At 36.0% G+C, this 24,620-nt stretch overlaps 2 protein-coding genes across 3 annotated transcripts; both read left to right on the top strand.

Annotated features, from left to right (window-relative positions):
- Positions 1 to 6,275: 6,275 nt before the first annotated feature.
- Positions 6,276 to 12,863, top strand: LOC121985219 (mitogen-activated protein kinase kinase 2-like). 2 transcript variants are annotated; one of them, XM_042538529.1, is made up of 9 exons: positions 6,277 to 6,568; positions 6,655 to 6,739; positions 9,947 to 10,078; positions 10,644 to 10,868; positions 10,990 to 11,172; positions 11,304 to 11,509; positions 12,289 to 12,334; positions 12,427 to 12,527; positions 12,602 to 12,863. In XM_042538529.1, the coding sequence occupies exons 1-9, from the start codon at positions 6,495 to 6,497 to the stop codon at positions 12,603 to 12,605; spliced, it is 1,056 nt and encodes a 351-aa protein (XP_042394463.1). In that variant the 5' UTR covers positions 6,277 to 6,494; the 3' UTR covers positions 12,606 to 12,863. The 2 variants fall into 2 exon arrangements, with proteins under 2 accessions (XP_042394464.1, XP_042394463.1); XM_042538530.1 differs by lacking the exons at positions 12,427 to 12,527; positions 12,602 to 12,863 and having other exon boundaries at positions 6,276 to 6,568; positions 11,711 to 12,307.
- A 1,144-nt stretch (positions 12,864 to 14,007) lies between these two features.
- Positions 14,008 to 15,999, top strand: LOC121985218 (pectate lyase-like). The gene is made up of 4 exons (XM_042538528.1): positions 14,008 to 14,444; positions 14,533 to 15,178; positions 15,267 to 15,509; positions 15,595 to 15,999. The coding sequence occupies exons 1-4, from the start codon at positions 14,254 to 14,256 to the stop codon at positions 15,814 to 15,816; spliced, it is 1,302 nt and encodes a 433-aa protein (XP_042394462.1). The 5' UTR covers positions 14,008 to 14,253; the 3' UTR covers positions 15,817 to 15,999.
- Positions 16,000 to 24,620: the final 8,621 nt, after the last annotated feature.

Below are 24,620 nucleotides of genomic sequence, written 5' to 3'. Positions count from 1 at the left end.
GATCTGCTTCGCAATCAGCTCACCAGTCTGCGACTTGGGGAAGACGAGACAGTCGTGCATCTGCACTCGAGACTAAAAGAAATTATTATCGAACTTTCAAATCTCGGAGAAAAGGTAAGTAACTGAGATTCGCTAAGGTACGCTTTAAATTCCTTTCCTAGAAATACCAAATGGGCATCATTAGTAGATGCATTTTACATTTCTAAAGATTTAGAAAAGATTTCATTAGAAGAATTCTTTTCAACATTTGAAGTGCATGAGTCAAGATATGCAGGAATGAGGGAGCCCAAGAACAACGTCACCCTCAAAGCTTCGAGAGACGAACCAGAGTTGGAATCCTCTCTCAACGACGAGGAAATGGTAATGATGGTAAGAATATTCAAGAAACTTTGTAAATCCAGATATACTAACCATCCGCAGGGAAAGAAGAAAAGAACGATCCGCTGCTACCACTGCTACAAAGAATGGCACGTCAAGGACAACTGCCCCAAGCTGAAGAACAAGGACAAGAAGAAGGGTAAGAAGCCTATCCAAAAGCGAAAGGCCCTAAAGGCGATGTGGGACGATACGTCGTCCGAATTAGAAGTCGAAGCATTCTCCAGACTCGCACTAATGGCGAGTTATCAAGACGACGACTGTGATTCAAGCTCTTTCGAGATGAGCATCGAGAGCATCGATGAAGGGAGAGCTTCGTCAGAAGAAAGCAGCAGGTCAAGGGGAGACACGGACAACGAACTCGACAAGGTAAGTCAGGTACGTTCTCTTCCTCCCGATAAACTTTTTAAGTTTGTTAAGTTATTAACTAAAGACTGCTGTAAATTAGAAAAAGAAATAAAGAATTTAAAAATAATTTTAGTCAAATCCTTCCATTTAGAAGAATTAGATAAATCAAAATTGGAAAATGAAAAATTACAATTAGAAAATCAAAATTTGAAAATTCAAATAGACAACTTGAAAAACTATGCATGTTCACCTAAAACCAATTTTAGAAGATCTAATAATTTAAATTGGTACTTTAGATATCACTAGGGACAAATTAGGAGCATTTCAAGAAAATATGTCCCTAAAAATTTTTTAGTTAATCCAGTAGGTTGGAACCTATATTGGGTTTTTAAATCATGCTTAAACTAAAATTTGAAATTAATGCTTTCAGTGAGAAAATTAAACAGTGAATTTCTCTATGAGGCTTTGTCTAAGAAAGTGGTTGTTGCTCCAATAACCAAGAAGGCCTAGTGCCTCGCCACAACTTGGAAGCCAAAATATTGAAATAAATGTTTAATTAACTTTCGGTCAAAGCATTAAAATTAGAATTAATTAATGCTTTTTAAAGTTTTTCAAACATTTTTTTTCAAACATTTTTTTTCAAAATTTTTATACTTAGAAAAATAATTTTACGTGAAAGTTTTACTTAGAAAATTTCACTTAGAAAAATCTTAAGTTAGGATTTTTCTTTGTATTTTCTTTCAAAAATAATTTTTGCAAAGACTTAAATTTTTTCCAAAAATATTTTTTTTAACTTAGAATTTTTTTTTAAAAAAGACGGTTTATTATTGCAATTTTTTTTTTAAGGCTCTCAAAAAAATTCTAAGTCTTTAACCCTTAGATTTTTTCTTAAAACCCCATTTTTTTGTGATCAAAGGGGGAGAAGGATTAGTATAAGTCTAGGGGGGAGGTAGACCAAAATTTAACTTGTTTTATTTTTGCACTTAATTGTAAATTTAGTTAAGTTTATTACATGTCTATTTTTACCCTAACTTAACTTGGGTTACTCACACCAAAAATGGAGAGATTATTGGAACCCCAAGGTTATTTTGGTGTGATCAACAAGTTAAGTTAGGCCCTATGTGTTTCTAACCTGGTGTCTAAGTGTGCAGGAGCTTAGGAGCACAGGTAATCGAGTGGAAGACACGGCTAGCGAGAAGGACGACCCGTGGTGTGTCCGAGGGACGAGGCGCTGTGGAAGAGTACACCGGCGGACAAGAAGGAAGCGTGCGGTGGTTCCGAGGGACGAAAGCCGGAGCGGAAGACTGCTCGAGGAGCAAGAGACGCAGCTAGCGAGAAGGACGGCACGCGGTGCGTCCGAGGGATGAAGACTGCGGATGAGTACGTCGGCGGACAAGAAGGAAACACGCGGCGATTCCGAGGGACGAGAAACCGGAGGGAAGCCCGCTCGAGAAGACCAGAAGTTGGGTTCAGGTGAGCCCTTTTCCGGATGACAGAGATCACCCAAGCAAGTGGATCCAGAGTTGAAGACCCGAACTGAGGCGAACTGAACCGGAGCAGTGGTACCCGGATGAAAAAAGTCAACATCTGTTGACTTTAGGCTCCGGGGCGCCCGGAACCCTTCCGGGCGCCCGGACCTGGTTTGTTGATCAGATCACGTCAAACATGATCTGAACGTTGGGGGATAAAGTTATATCCCCTAGGGCGCCGGGAACCCCTTCCAGGCGCCCCGACCAAGGCTATAAATATAGCCTTGGTCCAGAAGCTTTTTAATCAGTTCAGAAATTGTAACAACGCATGTGCGCTTCCACTGTTTAGATTAGTTTCTTTCTTTCTGTGCCTACATTGCTGTAAAAGAGGCTTCTCCGCCTGAAGGAGATAATAGAGCGATCATTTTCCTTGGATTAACAACTTTCCCGGTTGTAACCAAGTAAACATCTGGTGCCTCGTCTTTTTCTGTTTTGATTTATTGCTTTTCGATTTTATATGCAAGTGTTAGTTTGAAAAGTCGGGAAGGGTTGTGTTTTATTTTTATAGGGCTATTCAACCTCCCCTTCTAGCGGGTCGCAACGGTCCTACAAAGTCCAGTGAATAAGGATTAAGAATCGTCTAAAAAAAAATTCCTCACTAATCAACCAAACATGATGCCTTACCTTCGGAGCCCTAATTGCCTCTTCACGCCGGCGATCGGATGGCAAAGACTTGACCCAGTGGTGTTAGCAGTCGGCTAGAGGAGACGCGACGCCGTGTCTGCGACCTAGAGTGAAAAAACACCGGCCGGATCTGAGCTTAGGGTGTCGATGCCGGCAGAGGAAGCTCGCAGTAGGTCGAAGCTCCGTTCCGTTGTCTTCGAGTTGTCCACGAGAGAGAGCGTTGAGCAAAGGAGAAAAACAATTGGGGAAAGGAGAGGAATCAGGATTGCCGCTGTTCAGGTTGAGGAGAGGGGTTTTGTACGCTCGGGGAGGAGAGGAGTCGCGAGCGTTGGCGGCGTTGGCGCGTCGATTGGGCAGCGTCGGCATCGTAGGGCACGGGTCGGGTGAGGAAACGGGCACGCGAGGGAAGGAGGCGGAGAAAGAAAGAAAAGAAAAGAAAAATAAAAATCAAACATTTCCTTGTTTAAATGGGTTAGCCCAAATAGGCTTTCCGGGGGCCCAATATTGATGCTTGTAACCTGAGTCATACGAGCTCCGAAAAATTTCCAAATTTTTTTTAAAAAATTTGGAAAATTCTCTTATGGTTATTCGCCATTTTTCGGTATTTTACACAAAATCTTCGTTTCTTTTTTTTTTTGGACAAGAACGCTAAGGAAATTCATGATTCTTAGGCTGAAAAAGGACCTTTTTGCACATAGTAACGTCGAACAATCTCCCTTTTATTAACATTATACTCAAGAATGTGCTTTCTTAGCCCAGGATCACTAGGATACTTATTGGAGTTAACATTAAGAGAAGCTGGTGGAGGAGGGGAAGGAGGAGGAGGTGGTGGATGGGGAGATGACTTGTTTGAATTTTGAAATAGGTTCATCTCATGTTTTCTTAAAATAAGTCAACATTGCTATTTCACCTAATTTATCATCAACATAATATTTTTGAAATATAATAATCTAATTTAATGACTATTTTTTTTCAACAATTCATATTCAAAAACAAATAATACATGAATTGATAGAACTAATTTAAGAGTTAATGATCCTTTATTTTTCACACATATTGGTAGAGATACAAAGTCAAATGTTTACATTATAAAAACATACTTTTTTGTTATATGACTATCTAATTTTAATTCTTATTATAAAGATGATTCCTTTTATATACATATCGTTATTATAAGATATTCGTGTAAATTATATGATAAATCTATTCATGCAATAAATGATATGATTCAATTAATTAAATTTTTGAATGATCGTCAATAAAATTGATTATCTTCATATAATAAATCAAACATCAAATGTACTTGATCATCTCAATATGTGTAAATATTTAACATACTTAACTAGCAAACAAAAACATGAATATATGCAAAATTAAAACTATATTTTTTTTAATACTTAAATCCGTAATCAAAAGAAATAAAATAAGAAAATTTCACCTCAATTAAAAGACATTTGTTGTGGAGCGTCGGTAGCATTGGCAGCAAATGATAGCAACACTGGCAGCGACGTGCTGTGACAGGCTGACAACGATGTGGATGACAACGACAATGTGCGATGGAGAATTTTGAGTGTAAAATTAAGATTAGGGAAAAATAAGATGGGAATTAGGAGAGGAAGAAGAACGTGGAATAGAGAAAAAGGAAAGGGGAATAGTTGGGGAAGAAGAAAATGGAAGAGGAAAAAAAATAAGGTTTGACGGGAAGAAGCTTCGTCGGTTGGGAAAAAATATGAAAAAAGAAAAATAAAAAAACTTTGGCGGAGAGGAAAACAATGAGAGAGAGAAACTAAAAAGTTTGGAAAAATGAGAGATAGAAAAATTAAAAAAAAACTGGTCCTAGGTTTTAATTGGATTTTTTTATAAAAGTCTCAATACTTTTATATTTATAATTTTTTAAATTTTTTTAACCGTCTTAATTTTTTTTCCTCCAAATATGAGAAGGAGGGATCGCACTCTCCCACCTCAAGGTAGCTATGCCATATATTTTTGGACCCTGGTAAGGGCCTTAGTAGGCACAGCCCAAGGCCGGTTCTGGAGAGGGATATGATAAAATTCTATCTATACCTTTTATTTATATATATATATATAGAGAGAAAAAGTTTGTAACACCTGTTTGGTGAATATTTTTGGATGACTCTCACATATCCGGATGTCCTCCTGGGCACTCCGATTCTTAAAAATGAATCGAGGCACCTAAGAGGGGCTTCAGACGTCCGGACCTATGAGGATCGCCTAAGAATACGCACGGAATGAGTGTACGGGCTAACAAACCTTTATGTATATACATTTAAATTAAGTGATGGAGAACCAAAGAGTAGTTTATTGTCAGCTGACAATAAAATATTTAATTTGAACAAATATTTTATACGAAGAAAATATGACATCGTGTGAAATGATTTAATAGAGATGATAATTTCTTCTGAATTTAATCGGAAATTCAATATATGATCCGAATGAAGAATGATGTCAAGGAAATTTTTAAACTTAATTAAATAATCAGATATTCGACTATAAATATTTTTAGGTTAAGAAAGATATGGTAAAAATTCTATAAAAAGTTTATCTCTACATCCTGATATAATAATACGTAACTCATTTTTTCTATGTAACTCTGTTTTTTTCTATGAGAAATACTTACCCTATAGAAGAAGCAATAGGATTATCATAATTTAATAAATATGAGTAATTTTATTGAAATAATTTATTTTTTTTAAAAAATATTAATAGTAATAGAATGATGGATATAATATAAATAATGGATTCTCCTATGGGTATAAAAATATGGAGAAAAATTAAATACGTGATCCATATAAAAAAAATAATTTCAGTTACCCTTATTAATTATTTTTGGGGTAATTGGTCTGACTTCATAAAAATTTTCTATTGGTCATCAGGATAAATCGAAAAGTGTACGTGACGATTAGTCCAGAAGTCCAGTATTCTTTGATTGTACCGTTTATTTGGAGGAAAAATTTCTATAAATATATCATAATTAAGAATTAAATTGTAAATATTTAAATGATAATCTAAGTATTTTATCATGATATCATAATCCTAGGACATAAGCGATGCATATAAAGTTAGATAGGAGGATTAATTTAATAAATGGTGATGCATATCAAGAAATCCGATCAAATCCTAATCATATCTAAGCAACACGTGATGCAAATCAACGCTGCAATTTCAACCAGTTGATTCGTGCGATTCATCCCATTTCCTAAGTTCACATACTTCAAAAAAAAAAACAAAAAAAAGAAAGAAAGATAAATTATTTAATAATATTTTGTGGAGGGAGATTTTTTTTTTCTTTCTAAAAAAGCTATTAATTAGTTCAATTTTAATATTACCCTAAATTCTAATTAAACGGTCCAATTCCTAAGTCTTCCCACGAGGTCAAGTCACCGAATCAAAGCACGTTACTGCGGTAACCCCCGTCGACTTACAAATGGACCGTGCGATGCACTCGCCGGAGTGGAGTTGCCCGCCCTGTTTCCTCTCCGCGTCTGCTCCACTTCTTTCCCAACGACGTTTTAGATCGAGAAGGAAGGCGAAGATAGATCAGCGCGCGACCGAGAGCGGAGGGGGAAAGCGAAGCAGCGCCGCGGCAAGTGCTTACGGATGAGGAGAGGAGGCTTCAAACCCAACCTCACGCTTGCCTTGCCCAGCCACGAGGCCTCCATCAGCCAGTTCTTGTATCCATCTCTTGCCGTTTCCTCTTCACCTCCTCCCATTTCCTTTCGTTCGACTGTTTCGAAAGCTTTCTGTCCTGCGATTGCAGGACGCAGAGCGGGACTTTTAAGGATGGCGATCTTCTCGTGAACAAGGATGGGCTTCGGATCGTCCCCGACGGCAAAGAAGAGGGGGTATGCATGGAGCTTACTTAGAACAACTTTTTTTTTTTTTTTTGGTGTTTGGTACTTTTGAATTTTTTTTTTTTTACCTCAAAAAACGTCATTTTTTTCACTTAGTGGTGAAGATTGAGTGAGTTACTAAGCTAGGATCCGATGCCCTACTTTCAACTGAAAACACGTATCACGATCATTTCCAATTGCTTGTGGTTGGTCCTCCTTCACGCTCGCATATAATTGATTTACATCCTAATGGACAATTCTTTGAGCAAAAATAAATTAATATTCTTTTTCTTGCCTAATTATGTATAAACTCGCAGAGACCATTGCGCTAATGAATTCGACTAGGCAATTGTTAGATTTCGACTAAACGATGGTCCTTTGTTAAGTCAAAATGCTTGGTCAATAGGTTGCCTGTCTATCTTGTCTTATTTGTGTGACGTATTAACGCCTGCAATTTTGACTTTGTCAAATTTTTTTATTTGGTCGCTATAAAGAAGAAATTATCCTTTGGTAATGCATATATCGGCAAGGGAACTAAGAATACATGGTATAGCAATCAAATTCTCATTCTGTGGTCAGGTTGTTGATCTTTTTATATTATTTTATTTTTCAAAATTTGAATGTTTTCATGCCTTTGATACTTTGCCTCTATAATTAGACATGATTCAAAGTTGAAAAGTAAGATACACTTTTTTTTAGTTGTAAGGCTTTTCCCACCCATTTATGCACATAAATATGTGCAACATGCTAGTATTCACTGGATGGGGCTGATTGAAAAGTGTTTGAATGTTAAATATCTATTCAATCAATGATAAATTTAGGAGAAACTTTAGAACATAAAGGACTTTGTCTAATACTAATAAGGAGGTATGTATGAACCCTTATCCTTTGACACGTATGTGAGAACCATTTGTAATAGAAATGGGTGGTAAATTAGAAAGATTAAAGAGTAGGAATAATTTGTGATTACTTGCATATACGAAAATGCACCAAAATCTAATAACCACGGAGTCTCAAATTTTACTATAAAGCCAGAGGTAGTTACAATAAAATTTGATAGATAGAAGTTCTGGAGTAAATCTTAGAATCGTTTATATTCAACAAAACTGATGGTACTATTATGACTTCTGTAGCTGCCTTTACAATGAGTGGCCGTCCAAACTTATCCTATCAACGGTCTAATAGAGGGTTGATGCAACCACAATGAACACAAGGAGGCTATGTAGATCGTTGTGTCCACATCCTTGTCCTCCACTACATCCTTGTCCCACAGCAGGAACTGTAGTTTTTGGGTATTGAAGATATTCTTATGCATTCTAATGTTGTAAGAAGGACTTGTTTGCCAAAGTGTTTGATAATGATGGTATACACACATCAAGAAGTCATTGCAAACGAACTATACTATAAGAATCATCTAGTCTAGACAATAATCTTGCTACTTGAAAATTCTTCATGTTGGTGCTTCAAAATTTTGAATACATAGCTAATTCATCCCATTTTCCATAGTGTTGCAAAATACTCCTAAATTGAACTATCATCTTGTTTTAAATTAAAAATATTTTGACAACATTTTGCTCATGAGAGAACATATTTCGAAGAAAATCGAATATTTATTTAGAAGCAATGAGAAATATTGTGGATGAGGCTATTATCCTATTATTGAGAAGCTATGTAAGATCAATAAGATTGTACTTTTCCATGTTGAAAAGTGTCATTCTTTTTCATCTAGAGGTGGCAAAGTTAGCTGCACGTCCTTCTTATGAGATCCAATAAAAACTTTAAATGCTCAAGCTCATAGGAGATAATTCGAGTCTGAGTCTAATGTTTGTTCCAATAGTACTCTTAGGATCGTTGGTAGGGGAGGATACCATCATGGATCAGAAAATAACTAGAGATAAATTATAACTTTAGAACACTTTTTTTTTTACTTTCCTCATTTTTTCTCTTTGTTTTGACTTTGTTTACGAAGTAGATTTGGTCACAGAATTACTCTACGTCGGTTAAGTCTCATGAAGATAGAGTCATCTTTCGTGGTGGAAGGTGGTTGCTCTTGTGCTATGGATTCATGCATAGTTGTAGCAATGGGTTTGCCAACTGTGATAGCTTGTGTAGTGGGCCATATGAACCAATGGTTCATGATACCTTAGCACATGAAGGTGGTGGTGTCGCCAATTAAGAGGATCTAACAACGAAAGCAATGTGATAACAGCGAGAGAGGGTGAATGGGGGAATGGACCTTAAGTAGTGTCATCTTCTTCAGTGAAGGTGGGGGCGGCGTGCCCAAGGTGGGTGTGGCCGCTTGAAAAAGAATTCATTGTTAGTGGACATGATCAACAGATTGGATTCTCTGCATAGGGATATGAGTATCTCATTTCTTTGATGAATAGGGAAGGGGAACAAAGGGTAGGGTGGTTGTGGAAGGTTGGGTTGATAGAGCCAAATAGGCTCTCTGACATCAAGTTAAGTGAAAAATATTTTTATTGTATATTTAAAGAGAATCAACTTTTGTGTTTATAGACACCAAAATAACCAAATAACTTAATAGTAGGTAAATATACAATTAAATATATTAAGAATAGAAACATGGAAAAAAGCCTATTCTTTCTAATACTCGAAATTTTACTCCAGCAATAATCCATATCTCGGAATCAGCAAATCTGAACTACTTGACAATTCCTAGAACTCTTGGAACCAGAAAGTCAAGGTGCAACAAAGTGGAGAAGATTTGTATTATTTTAGTTATGCTTGGGTTGTGGTTCTTACATTCTTTTTATAGATTGTTCCGCATCTGCATGGAAGGGTTTTACCTGTTTGAGCATCCCATGCAAAGGGGTTTATTTGTTTGCAGGCATCCCTTGGATCATGATGTGGTTGATTCTACCATTTTCAATTAATCTTACCTGCTCCTTCCCTTTATGTTATGTGTATTTATATATATATATATATATGCTCCCTTTGTGTTATTCTTCTTAAACTCATTCAAATAATTATTTACACATTCAGTTTTTTTTATTAACTCAGTATTGTTATTAGAAAATAATTATAAAATGCACGCTAGAGTGGTTCATCTCCAGATGTCATTTTCTGCTAATGACATTGGTATTGGTACCTTTAGTTGTAGTTGCTCTCTCTCAGTTCTTGTCATTGGCAGGCTTACCAGACTTGTTCTACTAATATCATTGAGTTCTTACTGCATTGTCATTTGTCATTCGTCAACAGCAACCTCTTATAAAGCCTGCAGGCAGTCTGAGTTTAGATGACATAGATGTAATTAAAGTGATCGGGAAAGGTAATGGTGGAATTGTTCAACTAGTTCGTCATAAATGGTCCGGCCAATTTTTTGCTCTCAAGGTAAAGTACATGGGAATTTATATTCTGTTCAGTTTCTGCAATTTCATTTTTTTGGGCCATAAGCTATATGTATTTTCTTTCAATGATAACATAGAACATAAAAATGAATACTATAAACCAGTGTATGTCTTACTAAAGTGTGTCACCAAGTACAATAAGCCTTCTACTTTTTATCTATAGTCTTTGCTATTGTCTATCAAAAAAGTATGCGGTAGAAGTTCTAAAGTTGTTGCACAAATGGAAGAAAATTAATCAATGAGCCTAGTCTAAATCACTGATCATGTAAGATCTGGAGAATCAAATTCCTATCTTGACCTTTTACTTATTATCTGAGTTGGTTTCAAGATGATGTCTACCAAAATTCTTCTGTGACATGAAACTACCGTTTCATACAACAAAGATACATTGCTTGATACTCTTCATTTCTCTTATTTGCACAGTCCCTTGCTTTCGGGCACTTGTATCAGAATTAAACATACTGAAAACCTTAATATTCCTGTTGCTACTGGAAATATTTTTGTTCCGTTTTATTCTTTCTTGGTGATTGCTAGATGTCAAAATTCAGGTTATCGAATTGAACATTCAAGACAATGTACGCAGACTGATTGCTCAGGAACTCAGGATAAACCTGTCAACTCAATGCAATTATGTAGTTGTATTCTACCAGTGCTTTTATTACAATGGTGCCATCTCCATTGTCTTGGAGTACATGGATGGAGGCTCACTTGGTGATTTCTTGAAGCTTGTGAAAACTATTCCAGAACCATACCTTGCTGCTATCTGTAAGCAGGCCAGTGTTTAGTAGGCTCAACAATCATGCAGGATCAGTTCATGAGTCATGGTTTTGGTATTAGTACATAGAATACTCTAATCTCTTTTCGTTGATTAAAAGTTCTCCTGTATTCTTCTAGGTTCTTCGTGGATTGATTTATTTGCACCATGAAAAGCACATTATTCATCGAGATTTAAAGCCATCAAACATTCTAATTAATCACAGAGGGGAGGTTAAGATATCTGATTTTGGGGTTAGTGCTATAATAGCTAGCTCTTCTGGACAGAAAGATACATTAATTGGCACCTACAACTACATGTCTGTGAGTATTCACCCTTAGAACTTCTGTTTATGTTTCTCTTTATGTTCTTTCTGCATAATTCTTCCCAATATGGTGTTACAATTTTCTAACACACTCATTTTCTTCTTTTGCATGCTATTTATTGGTGTTAGCCAGAACGAATAGCTTCAGAAAGACATGGGTACTTGAGTGACATTTGGAGCTTTGGATTGGTAATGTTGGAATGCGCCACAGGCTGGTTTCCATATCCACGTTGTGATAGTTTCTATGACCTTTTGGATAAAATAGTTGAACAGCCACCACCATGTGCATCTCCAGACCAATTCTCAGAGGAGTTCTGCTCATTCATAAGTGAATGGTAAGTATGCTTCGCATTTATCCTAAAAATGTGCTCTAAATTTCTAAATAAATTAGTACCGGGCATCTGTAATTCAAAAAATGAAGAGGACAAACATTATTTGGTTTTATATTTCTTCAAGAGTCACAACTTAATAACATGTTGATTGTCAAATGCATATATGCTGAATGAATACATAAAAACTTCGTATAACATGTGTAGCAACCAGTGAACCACTGGAATATGGTACGCAACATTTAAGGAGAAAAGAAGACAATGCGGAACGAAGAGTTTGGGAAAGAGAAGACGACGACGACAACAACAACGGAAAAAAAGGAAATATGAATGCAGTTATTATTAGGACATTAATTCTCAGTCTTTTTGTATTCAAGAAATGCGAATAGAATTATGTTTAATGGAAATATAAACTCCTATTCTTTTCATAATATGGTTTCTAACAACAAAAAAAAAATTGTACCTGTAGTTTAATTTGTGTTTCTGGGAATAGTAAGAAGGAAAAAAATATAGATAAAAGAGAAGGTAGAAGATGGAACAGAAAGAAAACTACTGCATCAAAACTAGAATGAACCATGTAACACCATTATTTAGTGGTAAAGCAATTCTGCCAGTTCCTGTGCGTTAACCATAAAGTTCATTTAGCTAAATTATGATAAACTTCTAGTTAGCATGGCTCTTCGAAGCCAATGTATATCACTGCAAACTGATTATCTGAATCAAGTATATGTGGCATCTTGATGAATGTTCGCCTTTTGCCACAATTGATGAATGTTTCTTTTCAGTTTACAGAAAAATCCAAAAGATAGAAAATCTGGAAAGGCTCTTTTGGTAAGTGACATGCTGGTGCATAGGTTTTCTTAGAAATTGTAGAGGACTTAAATTATACCTTTCCTCCTGATCCTGTGCTATTGTGGTGCCAGAAACATCCCTTCTTGAGCATGTACGACGACTTGAATGTGGATCTAACCTCTTACTTCACCATATCTGGATTGCCACTCAACCAATTTGAAGAAAATGAGCTGTATGTAGCTTGGGGTTTTTCTATTTCAATGCATTTTCTCTCTGTGCCATTCACAGGCGTTAGTATATGACCAGGTGACGGAGCATGCCTGACGGTGTTTGGGTAAGAGAGGAGGTAAGGAAGAGGCGGTGGTTATCGTGCTTTTATGGAGTTTGTAGCTAACATATACCTGACACTTCAAAAACGAGTGACTTAACTAAAGGATCATGTTGTACCAAATTTGTAGCTGTAAATGTAGTTGGATAGCCTTGCTCTGGTAATAGACCTCTTGAGCCAATAGTTTCAAGATAATTCTCAAATAAAAGCTCAAATAACAAGGTTAGATTAGCCCTATTATGTTTTAGTCTTTTAGAGCTGTTTACATCAAATTTTGTTTCCATTTTAGTTTTTTAGTGACTGTTTTATAGACAAGATATATGATTGCGATGACTGTTGGTAAGAACAATTATTCATCTCTAATTATTCTACTTAGAGATCTTCATCTATCCACCTAAACGCACAAAATTTTTAACACCTTTGATGATGAGAATGTTATTTAAGCTAGTTTCAAATCCAATGGTGAATCCTGACACTTAATACATGATGAAGATGTTTTCTCTCAAGCATTATTAGTATATCGAAAGGTCCACCAAGTAAGCATTTAAACTAAACTTCAACGACTCTATTCGGACGTCTAAGTCTAAGCAAACATCCATCTTGAATATATATTTATTAATATATATAGAATAATTAAGATTTTAAACGTATCATTTAGATTTTAACCTTGTTTAGTATCTCAACAAACTAGGATTCTCATATAAAAGATTCCTCATTTCTAAGATTTCATCTATTACTCAATCTTATCGTTAGGACTTTTACTTGTCCAGCCTCACTACTGAGACTTCCACGTATCAAGCTTCTTCGTTATTAAAACTCACACATTTGCTTAAAAGTCACACTTATCTAGAGTTCATTGCTCTACAACTCTCACATCCGCCTAAAATTCACATTTTAGGCCTTTCACACTTATAATTTTCTTTTTAAAAACTCACACACACTTGTTTAAAGTTTGCGATTTATTTTTTTTTTCAAAAATTAGAGATTTATGATAATGTTAATTTTTTTTATTGTCATAACGCATTTGTTCATTGATATATTACTTTTATTTTATAAATATTTTGGGACAGAAACTAAAAAATTGTTATTTTAATTTTTAAAAATAAAATAAAATAAAATAAAATATTTAATTTTAGAAAAATATTTATCATATTATTCACCCTTAGTAAATTTAAACACATTAAAAATCAATTCCAATTATTTTTTTTCAAAAAAAATTACTTTTAAGATAAACTTCTAAATTCAAATGAATAATAATTATTTATTTGAACATTTTCCAAGTTTTATATTTGTTAATATATTTAAAAAAAATTAAAAAAAAAGTTTCTAAAATAAACAAAACCTTTAAAACGATCCATTTCTTCCTGCGATTTCGACGGAGTCTTCCTTATTAACAGAGAGTTGACTTTTTCTCCTCCTCTCATCGTCAGGATTTCCCAGGATTTTCGACGGTCGGCCTCTCTTGTTTGGCTCAACCTGGCCGCGACGTACCTTTAAAAGGAGTCCCTCCCCTCCACATCCAGGCAGGCGTTAATGTTAGCGAACAGGAGTTGATACCCTCGGTACACCAAGTACCTTAGCTACGGAACGAGGAGGCAAGGATTGCAATTCTCTCCGTATCTAAATAAAAATGGAGTTGGGTATCAAATACTCCTTCTTCTGCCTCCTCTTCCTAGCTAACGCCGCCTTGTCGGCTGCCCACATCGCCGTCTACGACGATTACTGGCAGAAGAAGGCGGCGGAGGCTCGCAATAACACGCTCAACGCCTACGTTCCCGACCCCAGCACCGTCGTCAATCACTTCAACTCCGCCCCCCTTTTGTATAATAATTAACTCTTTAATTAATTAATTGATTGATTGATTGATCTTTCTTGTTAATTTAATTTGGGAAAAAATTGTGATTTGCAGCGACAATGGCACGAGGAGAGGGCTGGCGCATCGCTCGGAGACGAAGGGCTGCTTCGCCACCAACCCGATCGATCGGTGCTGGAGGTGCCAGAAGGACTGGATGAACCACCGCAAGAGGCTGGCGACCTGCGCCAAGGGGTTCGGGCACAGCGCCATCGGCGGGCTGCACGGCAATTTCTACGTGGTCACCGACCCCTCCGACGACGACCTGATGGAGCCTCGTCCCGGCACCCTCCGCTACGGGGCCACCCGCGACGCCCCGCTCTGGATCGTCTTCGCCCGTGACATGGTCATCCGCCTCCAGCAGGAGCTGATGATCAACAGCTACAAGACCATTGACGGCCGCGGCGTCAACGTGCACATCGCCTACGGCGCCTCCCTCACCGTCCAGTTCGTCCAACACGTCATCATCCACAACCTCCACATCCACGACATCCAGCCCGGTGCCGGCGGCAACATCCGCGACTCCGAGACGCACTGGGGCATCCGCACCCGCAGCGACGGCGACGGCGTCAGCATCTTCGGCTCATCCCACGTCTGGGTCGACCACCTCTCCCTGTCCAACTGCGCCGACGGCCTCATCGACGCCATCCAAGGCTCCACCGCCATCACCATCTCCAACTGCCACCTCACCCGCCACAACGACGTATATATTTATATAACCCAGTTAATCCCTGCGTGCATCGATCGCCGTCGTCACTAATTTCCCTGTGTGCATGGTTCATGTCGATCAGGTGATCCTATTGGGCGCCAACGACGCCTATACCGAGGACGCCAAAATGCAGGTCACCGTCGCCTACAACCACTTCGGCAGAGGGCTGGTGCAGAGGATGCCCAGGTGCAGGTTCGGCTTCTTCCACGTCGTGAACAACGACTACACCCACTGGCTCATGTACGCCATCGGCGGCAGCCAGCACCCGACCATCATCAGCCAAGGCAACAGATTTATCGGCCCACCAAATCAAGCCGCCAAGGAGGTGACAAATCAATTAATTAAGCTGATAAACTGCGATCGATCATATGCAAAAACCTCTGATATATATATATATATATCGATTGCAGGTGACACACAGGGATTACGGAACGGAAGCAGAGTACAACGGGTGGAACTGGCGATCGGACAGAGACCTGTTCATGAACGGAGCAACCTTCCGGCAGACAGGGCATCAAGTCGCAACCATGTACTCCAAGATCGACTACATCAAGGCGAGGCCAGGGAGCTGGGCAGGGCGGCTGACTCGCTTCTCCGGATCCCTCAAGTGCAGGGCCAATGTCCCCTGTTAATGCATGGCGAACAAATTAAACGAAGCTAGAAAGAAGAAGCAAGCATGCATGCCTTCGTAATTCATTGATCATTCATTGTCTCTTAATTTCTGTCTCGTGGGTTCGTAATTTACTTCTTTACAAGATGCTGCGGTCGTTGCTGTAACTTTTTGTTCCTCATTTTTTTCATCATTATTATTTTTATCAATGAGCATATGCATGAAGAATTTTGATAAGGCAAATTTGGTCTCAGTTGTGCAAAAGATACAGTATATTGATCTGTCGTTAATTTGGCACATAATCACATTAATTAAACATCTTAATTGTGTTTAATTACCTGTTTATTGATGCTCTATTCAATTCCTTATTAGAGTTTATCTTTATCTCGTAGCTAGTGAGTGATCTTTAGATTCGACCAATTCTGGAGAAGGAGTTGGACTGGGTGGGCTAAGTAAAAAAAAAATTATATAAAAAAAATTTAACACTGAAAACTTTTAGTTTTTTTACAATAAACTAAAAGGAGCAACTATAGGCAGCAAAAAATTATCTACAATACTAATAAGGTAATTTGAATTATATGCTTATATATTATCTAAAGTTTTGTCGCGGGATAAAATTGTGTATAATAGAATCAATATGATCCAAGTGATTACTTTGTCTTTTTTTTTTGTGACAAATTTCATACATTTTATCAATTGATTTTCATATTGCTAATGTTGAATGACCTCCCATCTATGTCAAATGCTATCCACCTTCAAAATCCAAGACTTAGAGACCTATAAACACATCTCTAGTAATACATCCTTTTTCTTCTCTCTCATGTCCTCTGGACATCCTATCAAGGTCACTATAGTAAGAGCACCTGTAATACAGGTGTTATAACACCCTTTTGCTATTCAAAGCATTGCAAAAGGGTGTTATATGAACACGTTCAAAGGCTTGAACGCGTTCAAGCAAAAGCACCTGTAATACAGGTGTTATAACACCCCTTTGCTATTCAAAGCATTGCAAAGGGGTGTTATATGAACACGTTCAAAGGCTTGAACGCGTTCAAGCAAAGGTGGTGTGGGTCAATGCTGGCCCACCCCATGTTTAATTTCTTTTAATTTTATTTATTAAAAAATTATAAATTTTAAAATTTAAAATTGAATAAAACAGTTAGTTTTTTAACGGTCATTTTTTAATGGCTAGTTTAAAATTTCATCTATAAATATTTACCAATGTGTACATATATTTTCATTCCAAGTCACTAGACTTTTCAATTTTACTCTCTAATATTCTTTCCATCTATTTTTTTTAAGTTCCTACAATCTTATTTTCTATCCGAAATGGATGAAAATAATAGGGTATTTTTTACAAATTTCTTAAATTCTACAAACCATCCGCAAAAATATTCATCTTCCCAAAATTCACAAATTCTACCAAATTATTAATACCCATATTAAAATTATATGGTAATTTTAAATAAATTTTATTTTTTTCAACTTTGTAATTTTAACTGCTTAATTTCATTTTTTTCAACTTTGTAATTTCATTTCTCACAAACATCTATTTTATTTAATAAATATATTAAAAAATGTAATATTTTTTTGAAAAATGGTAAAAAAAATTTTTTAAAAAAAGTAAGATTATTATTAAAAATAATAATAATAATTTAAAAATTTTAAACATATTTAAAATATATTTATTTAATATGATATAATTTTAAGATAATTGAGTGGAATGTGGAACTCATAAATAATGAGTGTTAATGTTAAAAGGAATATGGGTGAAAGAGATATGTTATTATAACGGTAATGTGACAGTGGATCTCATGCTTTTTGATGAGATGGTGGGTGTTATAACGATGATGTATTGTGGATGCTCTAATGAACTTTACTAAAGAGTAAAGGACACTCTACTTTCATTCTCTCTCTATTTTTTTTAACAATTTAGATGTTCGATTAATTCTAGAAGTAGATGATTTTCTCCTAAGTGTCTTTTATCTTTTATATTCTTGAATTTCAATCGAGTTTGTTGTCTACCTATATTTCTATATCTTCTAGCTCTGAGGAAGTGTGAGTTAGGCGAAGAGTAAGAGATTGTGTCAATACTCGATGAGAGAGCTTAAAGGAAGAGTAGAGATGATCTCTAACGTGTGGTTTGTAGAAATTAAGAAGAGGAAAAAGTTAGCCATTTTTTTAAATCCAAAAGGAATATTATAAATATAGAGTATAAAGCCTTATATAACTAAGCTAAGAAACTATAAATAGAAAAGGAAAAAAGACTAAACTGTTCTAAAAACTATAAATAAATAAATATATATAATCTAACACCCCTTCAAACTCACGATGCTACAACTAGAAGCATTGAGAGTTTGTCAGACAAGAAATGAAAGCGTAAATCGAAATGTGTATTAGTAAACATATCAACAATATATAGATTTGAAAGAATGAAAGGCAATGTGATGATGTCAATCTAAAGATGATGACTAGTAATGTGACAATCAATTTCAATATATTTCGTCCGCTCATGAAAAACTAAATTACGCACAATTTGAATAGCACTTTAATTATTACAATATAACATAATAGGTTGATGAAGAGAGATACCTATATCCGTAAGCAATCAACACAATCAAACTATCTCACAAGTAATTGAGGTCACGGCATGGAACTCAGCTTCTATGGAAGATCTAGAAATAATATATTATTTTTTACTCTTATAAAAAAAGAGGGAATTACCAAGAAAAATGTAGAAGCTAGCGATATATTTGCGATCCGTAGGATCACTAGCCCAACAGTATCAGAGTATACATGTACATGTAGCTCTAGGGATGAAATAGAAGGAAATAAAAAGATTGAAATTGAGTGCTCCGAAAATACCTGAGAATACCAAGAACAGTAACTCAATGAACTATAGTTGGTGCATCGATAAATTAACTAACCATATGATCAACATAGGCAATATCTGGATGAGTCATGGTGAGATAAACCAAGCTTCCAATAATAGTTTGGTACAAACTAGGATCTAGCAAAGGCAAGCCATCAAATGAAGAATATCGAGCATTAGTCTCAATAGGAGTATCAATGATTCTATTATCAGTAAGATGTGCACGCTCAAACAGATCAGATATATACTTTAATTGGATAAAAGATAATCTTTTAGGGAATATGCGACCTCAATATCCAGAAAGTAGTATAGCATACACAAGTCTTTCATACCAAAACAGTGAGTCAACTTAGACTTCAAGGAAGCAATTCCATCAGAATCATCGCCAATAATAATCATGTCATCAACATATAATAATAAAAGAATACGATCTGCACTAGTACATCTGACAAACAATGTCGAATCATGATTATTAGGATGAAAATCATGCGAAGTAATCACTATGGATAACTTCTCAAACCAAGCATGAGGTGTTTGTTTGAGACCATAAAGCACCTTACGAAGCCTATAAACTTCACTAAGTTGGTGTGAAATACTAGGAGGAGGTGTTATATAAACTTCTTCATGAAGATCACCATTTAGAAATCTATTCTTGATATCCATCTGGGATATTCTCCATCGACAAATAGAAGCAACAACAATTAGAGTATGAACAACCGTCATTTTTACAACAAAAGTAAATGTTTGCTTATAATCCATGTTATACTCTTGAGAATAACCTTTAGTAACAAGATGAGCTTTGTATTATTCGATAGATCTATTAATTTAGTTTTGATCATATATATCCAATGAAAATCAATAGTGTGTTTTCTGGTGGCAGTATTACCAAATCTCATGTATGAGTCTGATGTAGAATAGTTAATTCCTCATCCATAAGCAACTTCTCTATAAGATATAGGTTCAGAAAGACAATGAACAGATGCAATAAATGAAGTAAAAGAATGAGAATAATAAGAGTAAGCAAAATCTGGTAGTTGAGTAGACTTACAAATATGAGTGAACTGATGACGGTGGAGAGAAGGATCATCCGTAATCTCAGGAGATGATTAGGTAGTGGCAGAAGGAGGAGTATATAGAGTAGATATCTCGAGAACTAAAGTACTAGATTCAGTTGAGCTATCAGTAGGAGTTGTGGGTGAAACTTCTTTAGTGTCGGTATTGAAAGGATCAATGCAAAACAAATCTAACTTTGTCATATTATGCGAACTAGCCAAAATAGAAAATAATGAGATATGTTCAAGAAACACAACATTGTTAGGACACTTTGGGAGCTAGAGGGAGAGGGGGGGTGATTAGTTCCAATTAGAGCTGTCAGACGGGCCAACCGTGGCGAGGCGGGTCGGTCCGTGGCGGGCTAACCATTTGGCGGGGGCGGGGCGGGCCAACCCGCCAACTTAGCGGGTTGGGAAATTTCCAACCCAATCCATTCTAAGGCGGGTTGCGGGTTTGGCAGGCCAACCCGCGAGCCCATCAAAAATTTTTAAAAAAATTAAAAAAATATTTCATATCTTCAATATTTTACTTCAAAAAAGTTTTCTACAATTAAATGTATACATAAACATATATTTTAAATATAAATGAACACAAACGAGTACTTATGTTGGATGAAAAGTATTATTTTTATTTCAAAATTATAACAAAGAAAGATAATAAATTGGCATAAAACTTAACTTACATATGTTCTTCAACCCGCGGGCCAACCTAAGCCCGAGCGGGCCAACCCACGCGGGTTGCGGGCCTAGGCGGGTCGGCCCACGGCAGACTTGGGTTGATAAAATTCCAACTCAACCCGCTTAAATTGTTTGGCGGGGCGGGCCAACCCGACGGGCCCAACCCAAATTGATGGCTCTAGTTCCAATCACTTCATTGATGATGATTTGTAACGAAAATGTGAAGTAATGTTAACACCCTTGATTTTATTTGGTATCCACCTCCTTGAGATGACTAATCTAAGGACTCACTCCTCCTTACTCACAATATACTATGAAACCCCTTTCCAGGAAGTAGAGAAGTCTTGTATAAATGTTCTCACACAAATAGAACAAATATGAGAAATACAATAAGAAATGTAACAAGAATAAGAAAATAAATATATCAATGAAAAACCTTTGCTCTTGATCTCTTATTGTTCTAGTTTGCCTCTTAATTCTAGGAAAATGCAGTAACACTTGTCTCCAAACACTTCAAAAACTGGCGGAGAGGGGTGGAGAAGAAGATCTGATGATTTAAATCTTTGAATGCCTTTGTATCTCATGGATTAGGGTTCCCAATCGATTGTCATTTTAGATCCAAGTAAATTCAACCGTTTAAATCTTGCAACAACTCTTTTCTTCTTCTCTTAATCGATTAGCCAATCGATTATGAGACTTCTTAATCGATCATTCAATCAATTCAAAAGCTCACTGTTCACTCGTGAACTTCTCTCAATCGATCCCCTGATCGATTCACGTAACTCAATTGATCACTTGATTGATTTAGAATCCCACTGTTTGTTGCGAGCTTCTCCTAATTGATTATATTGTACTTCATGAAAAACCCATTTCAATCGATTACCCAATCGATTGATGAGGGTTGAATCGATTAGCCAATCGATTTAGCGTCTCTCTGTTCTCAGAAAAACAACCTCAATTGATTAGGTAATAGATTGACTTCTAGCTGAATCGATTACCTGATCAATTCATCATGTCTCATCACAAAAACACTCCCAATCGATCCACTGATCGATTGAACTTGGGCCAATTGATTACCCAATCAATTACTCCAACCCTACCTCACTTAGTCTGAGTCTAGGATTCTCTTACCCAACATTTTGATCAACTGTGACCTGTTGAGATGTCCTTACCAAGTGTCCGATCAATCTTTTGACCCACTTGGACTTTTGATCACCAAGTACGGTTCTCCTTGACCCACTTAGATTTTTCTCTTGCCTAACCATAGTTAGAACTTTCCTCTTGCCAATGTATAGTCCTCCTTGACCCACTTGGACTTTTCTTTGCTTAACTACAGTTAGGACTTTCCTCTTGCCAACGTACGGTCCGCTTTAATTCACTTGGACTTTCCTTTGCCTAACCCTCGAGTTAGGACTTGCCTTGCCAACGTGTGGTCTTTCTTGACCCACTTGGAATTTCTTTTGCCAAACCATAGTTAGGACTTTCCCTTGCCTAACCCTTGAATTAGGACTTCGCTAGTCAAGTATCCAGTTCTCCATGATCTACTTGACTTTCCTCTCACATATCATCAAGTATTCGGTCAACCTTAACCTACTTGACCTCTTTCAGATATTTTTCAAACATATTATCCAAATATCAAAACTCAAACTTGAATCCACTTGAGCTTAGTCAAACTGGTCAACTTTGACCCAGGGACGATTGTACCAATAATCTCTCAATAATTTTTTTTTCCTTTTTGATATATGACAATATACTTAAGTTAGGCTAACTCATTTTAGTCCAATTCCCATGCCAAATGCATGAATATGAGTTTTGAACTTAAACCCCACATTTTCTCTCCCTTTGACACACATAAAAAACTCTCCCTAAGAGTCATTATGTTCAAAGGATCCCAATGAAAGTTCTATACCATTCATTATATCTTATGCTCACCCTTGAGCATAATTCAATTACAATAAAAAATTCCAATCTTCCATTATTTTCAATGTTCATCCTCGAGCATTTATAACAATGAAGGTTCTCAATCTTCCATTGTTTCTTCATCTTATATACATAAAAAATTATGCTTTCAAGGAGAAACTCTCCCTACATGCTCTAAACTTTTATCATTGCACTAATAATGACTTGAAGTTCCTAAACTTTAAAGAAATCTAAAATTAAAGTTTTGAAGTTGAAAATTCATTATTGAATGCAAACCTCCTCCTAAACGGCTAAACTCCAAATTTAATCCCCTTTAATCATTCCTTTCTTATTTTCATTAAGAAAATTATCCTTAAATACTTATAAATGCATTCCTAGGATTAGGGATGATTAACTTGACTAAACATAGCTTAATGGACTAAATTCAAACCACTTAAACCAAAATCAGGCATGCTAATCGATTGGTTTCAACTACCAATCAATTTCGGCATGTTTCAATCGATTAAAGTTGGATTTCAATCGATTCATGTCACCTCAATCGATCAGCTGATCGATTTTGTGAGTCTCTATGCTAGTGGAAAAACATCTTACTTGATGGACAAATTGATTCTGGCATTTAATCGATCACTTGATCAATTTTGTGAGCCTCTGTGCTCATAAAAATTCACTTCAATCGATCACTCGATTGATTGAACATGTCCCAATAGGTTACCTGATTGATTAGAGTTTCTAATTTTTTTAAATGAATTTTAGATCAAAATTCATAAATCCTTAAATAATTCTATGATTTTTTAAAATTTTATATAGACATTATTTATGTCATATACTATCAGAAAAAATAGTTTTCTATAAAAATAACTCTAATTTTTAAATACAAAATTGAAAACCATTGAAAACTTCAATGTTTCACTCTATTTTGTATCTAACTACTCAATAGTGACTCCTATCAAAAGATAGACTTTATCAAGATTTTCTAAAATAATTTTGAAATGATTTTAAAATAAATTTTTAACCATATTCTTTAGGCTAAATGCACATGACTTGTACACTTGCTTTCCCAATGATTGAACTTCACATAATCATTTATTTGATGATACTAAAACTCAAAAGGATGCACTAAATCAACATCTTGAGTTTTATTCATCTTTATAACATCTCACTTGTATCAATTGTGTCTCAAAAACACATACAAGCCAAACCTATAGTTTTTGTAAGATGTAAAATAGGTTTTCTCAAACCTAATGGATCATATATATTTAACTAGGCATTTAAACTTTGATCATCCAACCTAGGATGTCAATTGATATTGATGTCCTTAATCACAAGAATTCAAAAACAATGCATGACAATGATTATGACATATATCAAATGCATATTTCTAAAAAGAAATCTATTATATCTAAATGATGCATGTATAACATGACATATGATATTTTTAATATGGATATGAATGTACAATATGATGTCATAATATGTGAAAGGGCACACAATCATGACAATTTTAGTATAAAGGAAATGCCTAGATTATCTATCTAAGTATCAATAACTAATCACTAAATTTAAAAATAAATCTAAGTTTACTCTTATCTCCCTAAGAAAATGTCAAAATCCCAACTTGAGATTTCTTTGACTTCTATCCTAATTATGCTAATTTAATCATCACTTTTTCAAAAATATTGGCATACTTTTACTCTTCAAGAGTAAAGATTTAAACCTTCATTTCCAAGGTGTAATACTACCTTGAAAATACCCCAAAGTACCAACTTTTTCATGATTGGGTTAACCACCCTTCCATTTAGAGTTGACATACTTTAAACCTATCTAGGGAGTAGAAAACACACTCTTAAGAGCCCAAAACTTATTAGTGCTCCTTAGGTATTCTAGGTACTCACTAGGGATAACTTGCCTTGATATCTTCTTGATGACCTTCTTAGGCTTTTGAAAAGCCTTAGTCACATTAGTCTCCTCTAGGTCAACTCTAGGGATACCTTCCCTTATGACTTTCTTAGTCTTCTTAGAAGCCTTAGCCATGTTGACCTTCTCAAGGTCAACTCTAGGGATAACCTCTCTTGTAACCTTGACTTGACTCCTAGAGCTAGGGTTAATTCCATAACTATATGAAATTCTATAGTATGAGGGAACATTCTCCTTGGCTCTTGGTTTGTATCCCAAACCTCTCTTGCCATTGAATGACTCTTGCCTATCTATCCCTAAATTTTGTTCTTTTGAATCCTTAAAGACATTTTCCATTCTTTTAAGTATCTTTTCCAATTTATTAAGTCTTGATCTCAAGACTTAATTTTC

Source organism: Zingiber officinale, chromosome 5B (genome assembly GCF_018446385.1).
Source record: "Zingiber officinale cultivar Zhangliang chromosome 5B, Zo_v1.1, whole genome shotgun sequence".
Taxonomy (NCBI): domain Eukaryota; kingdom Viridiplantae; phylum Streptophyta; class Magnoliopsida; order Zingiberales; family Zingiberaceae; genus Zingiber; species Zingiber officinale.
The sequence above is the reverse complement of the archived record's forward strand: the minus strand, read 5'-3'. Positions and strand labels throughout refer to the sequence as shown.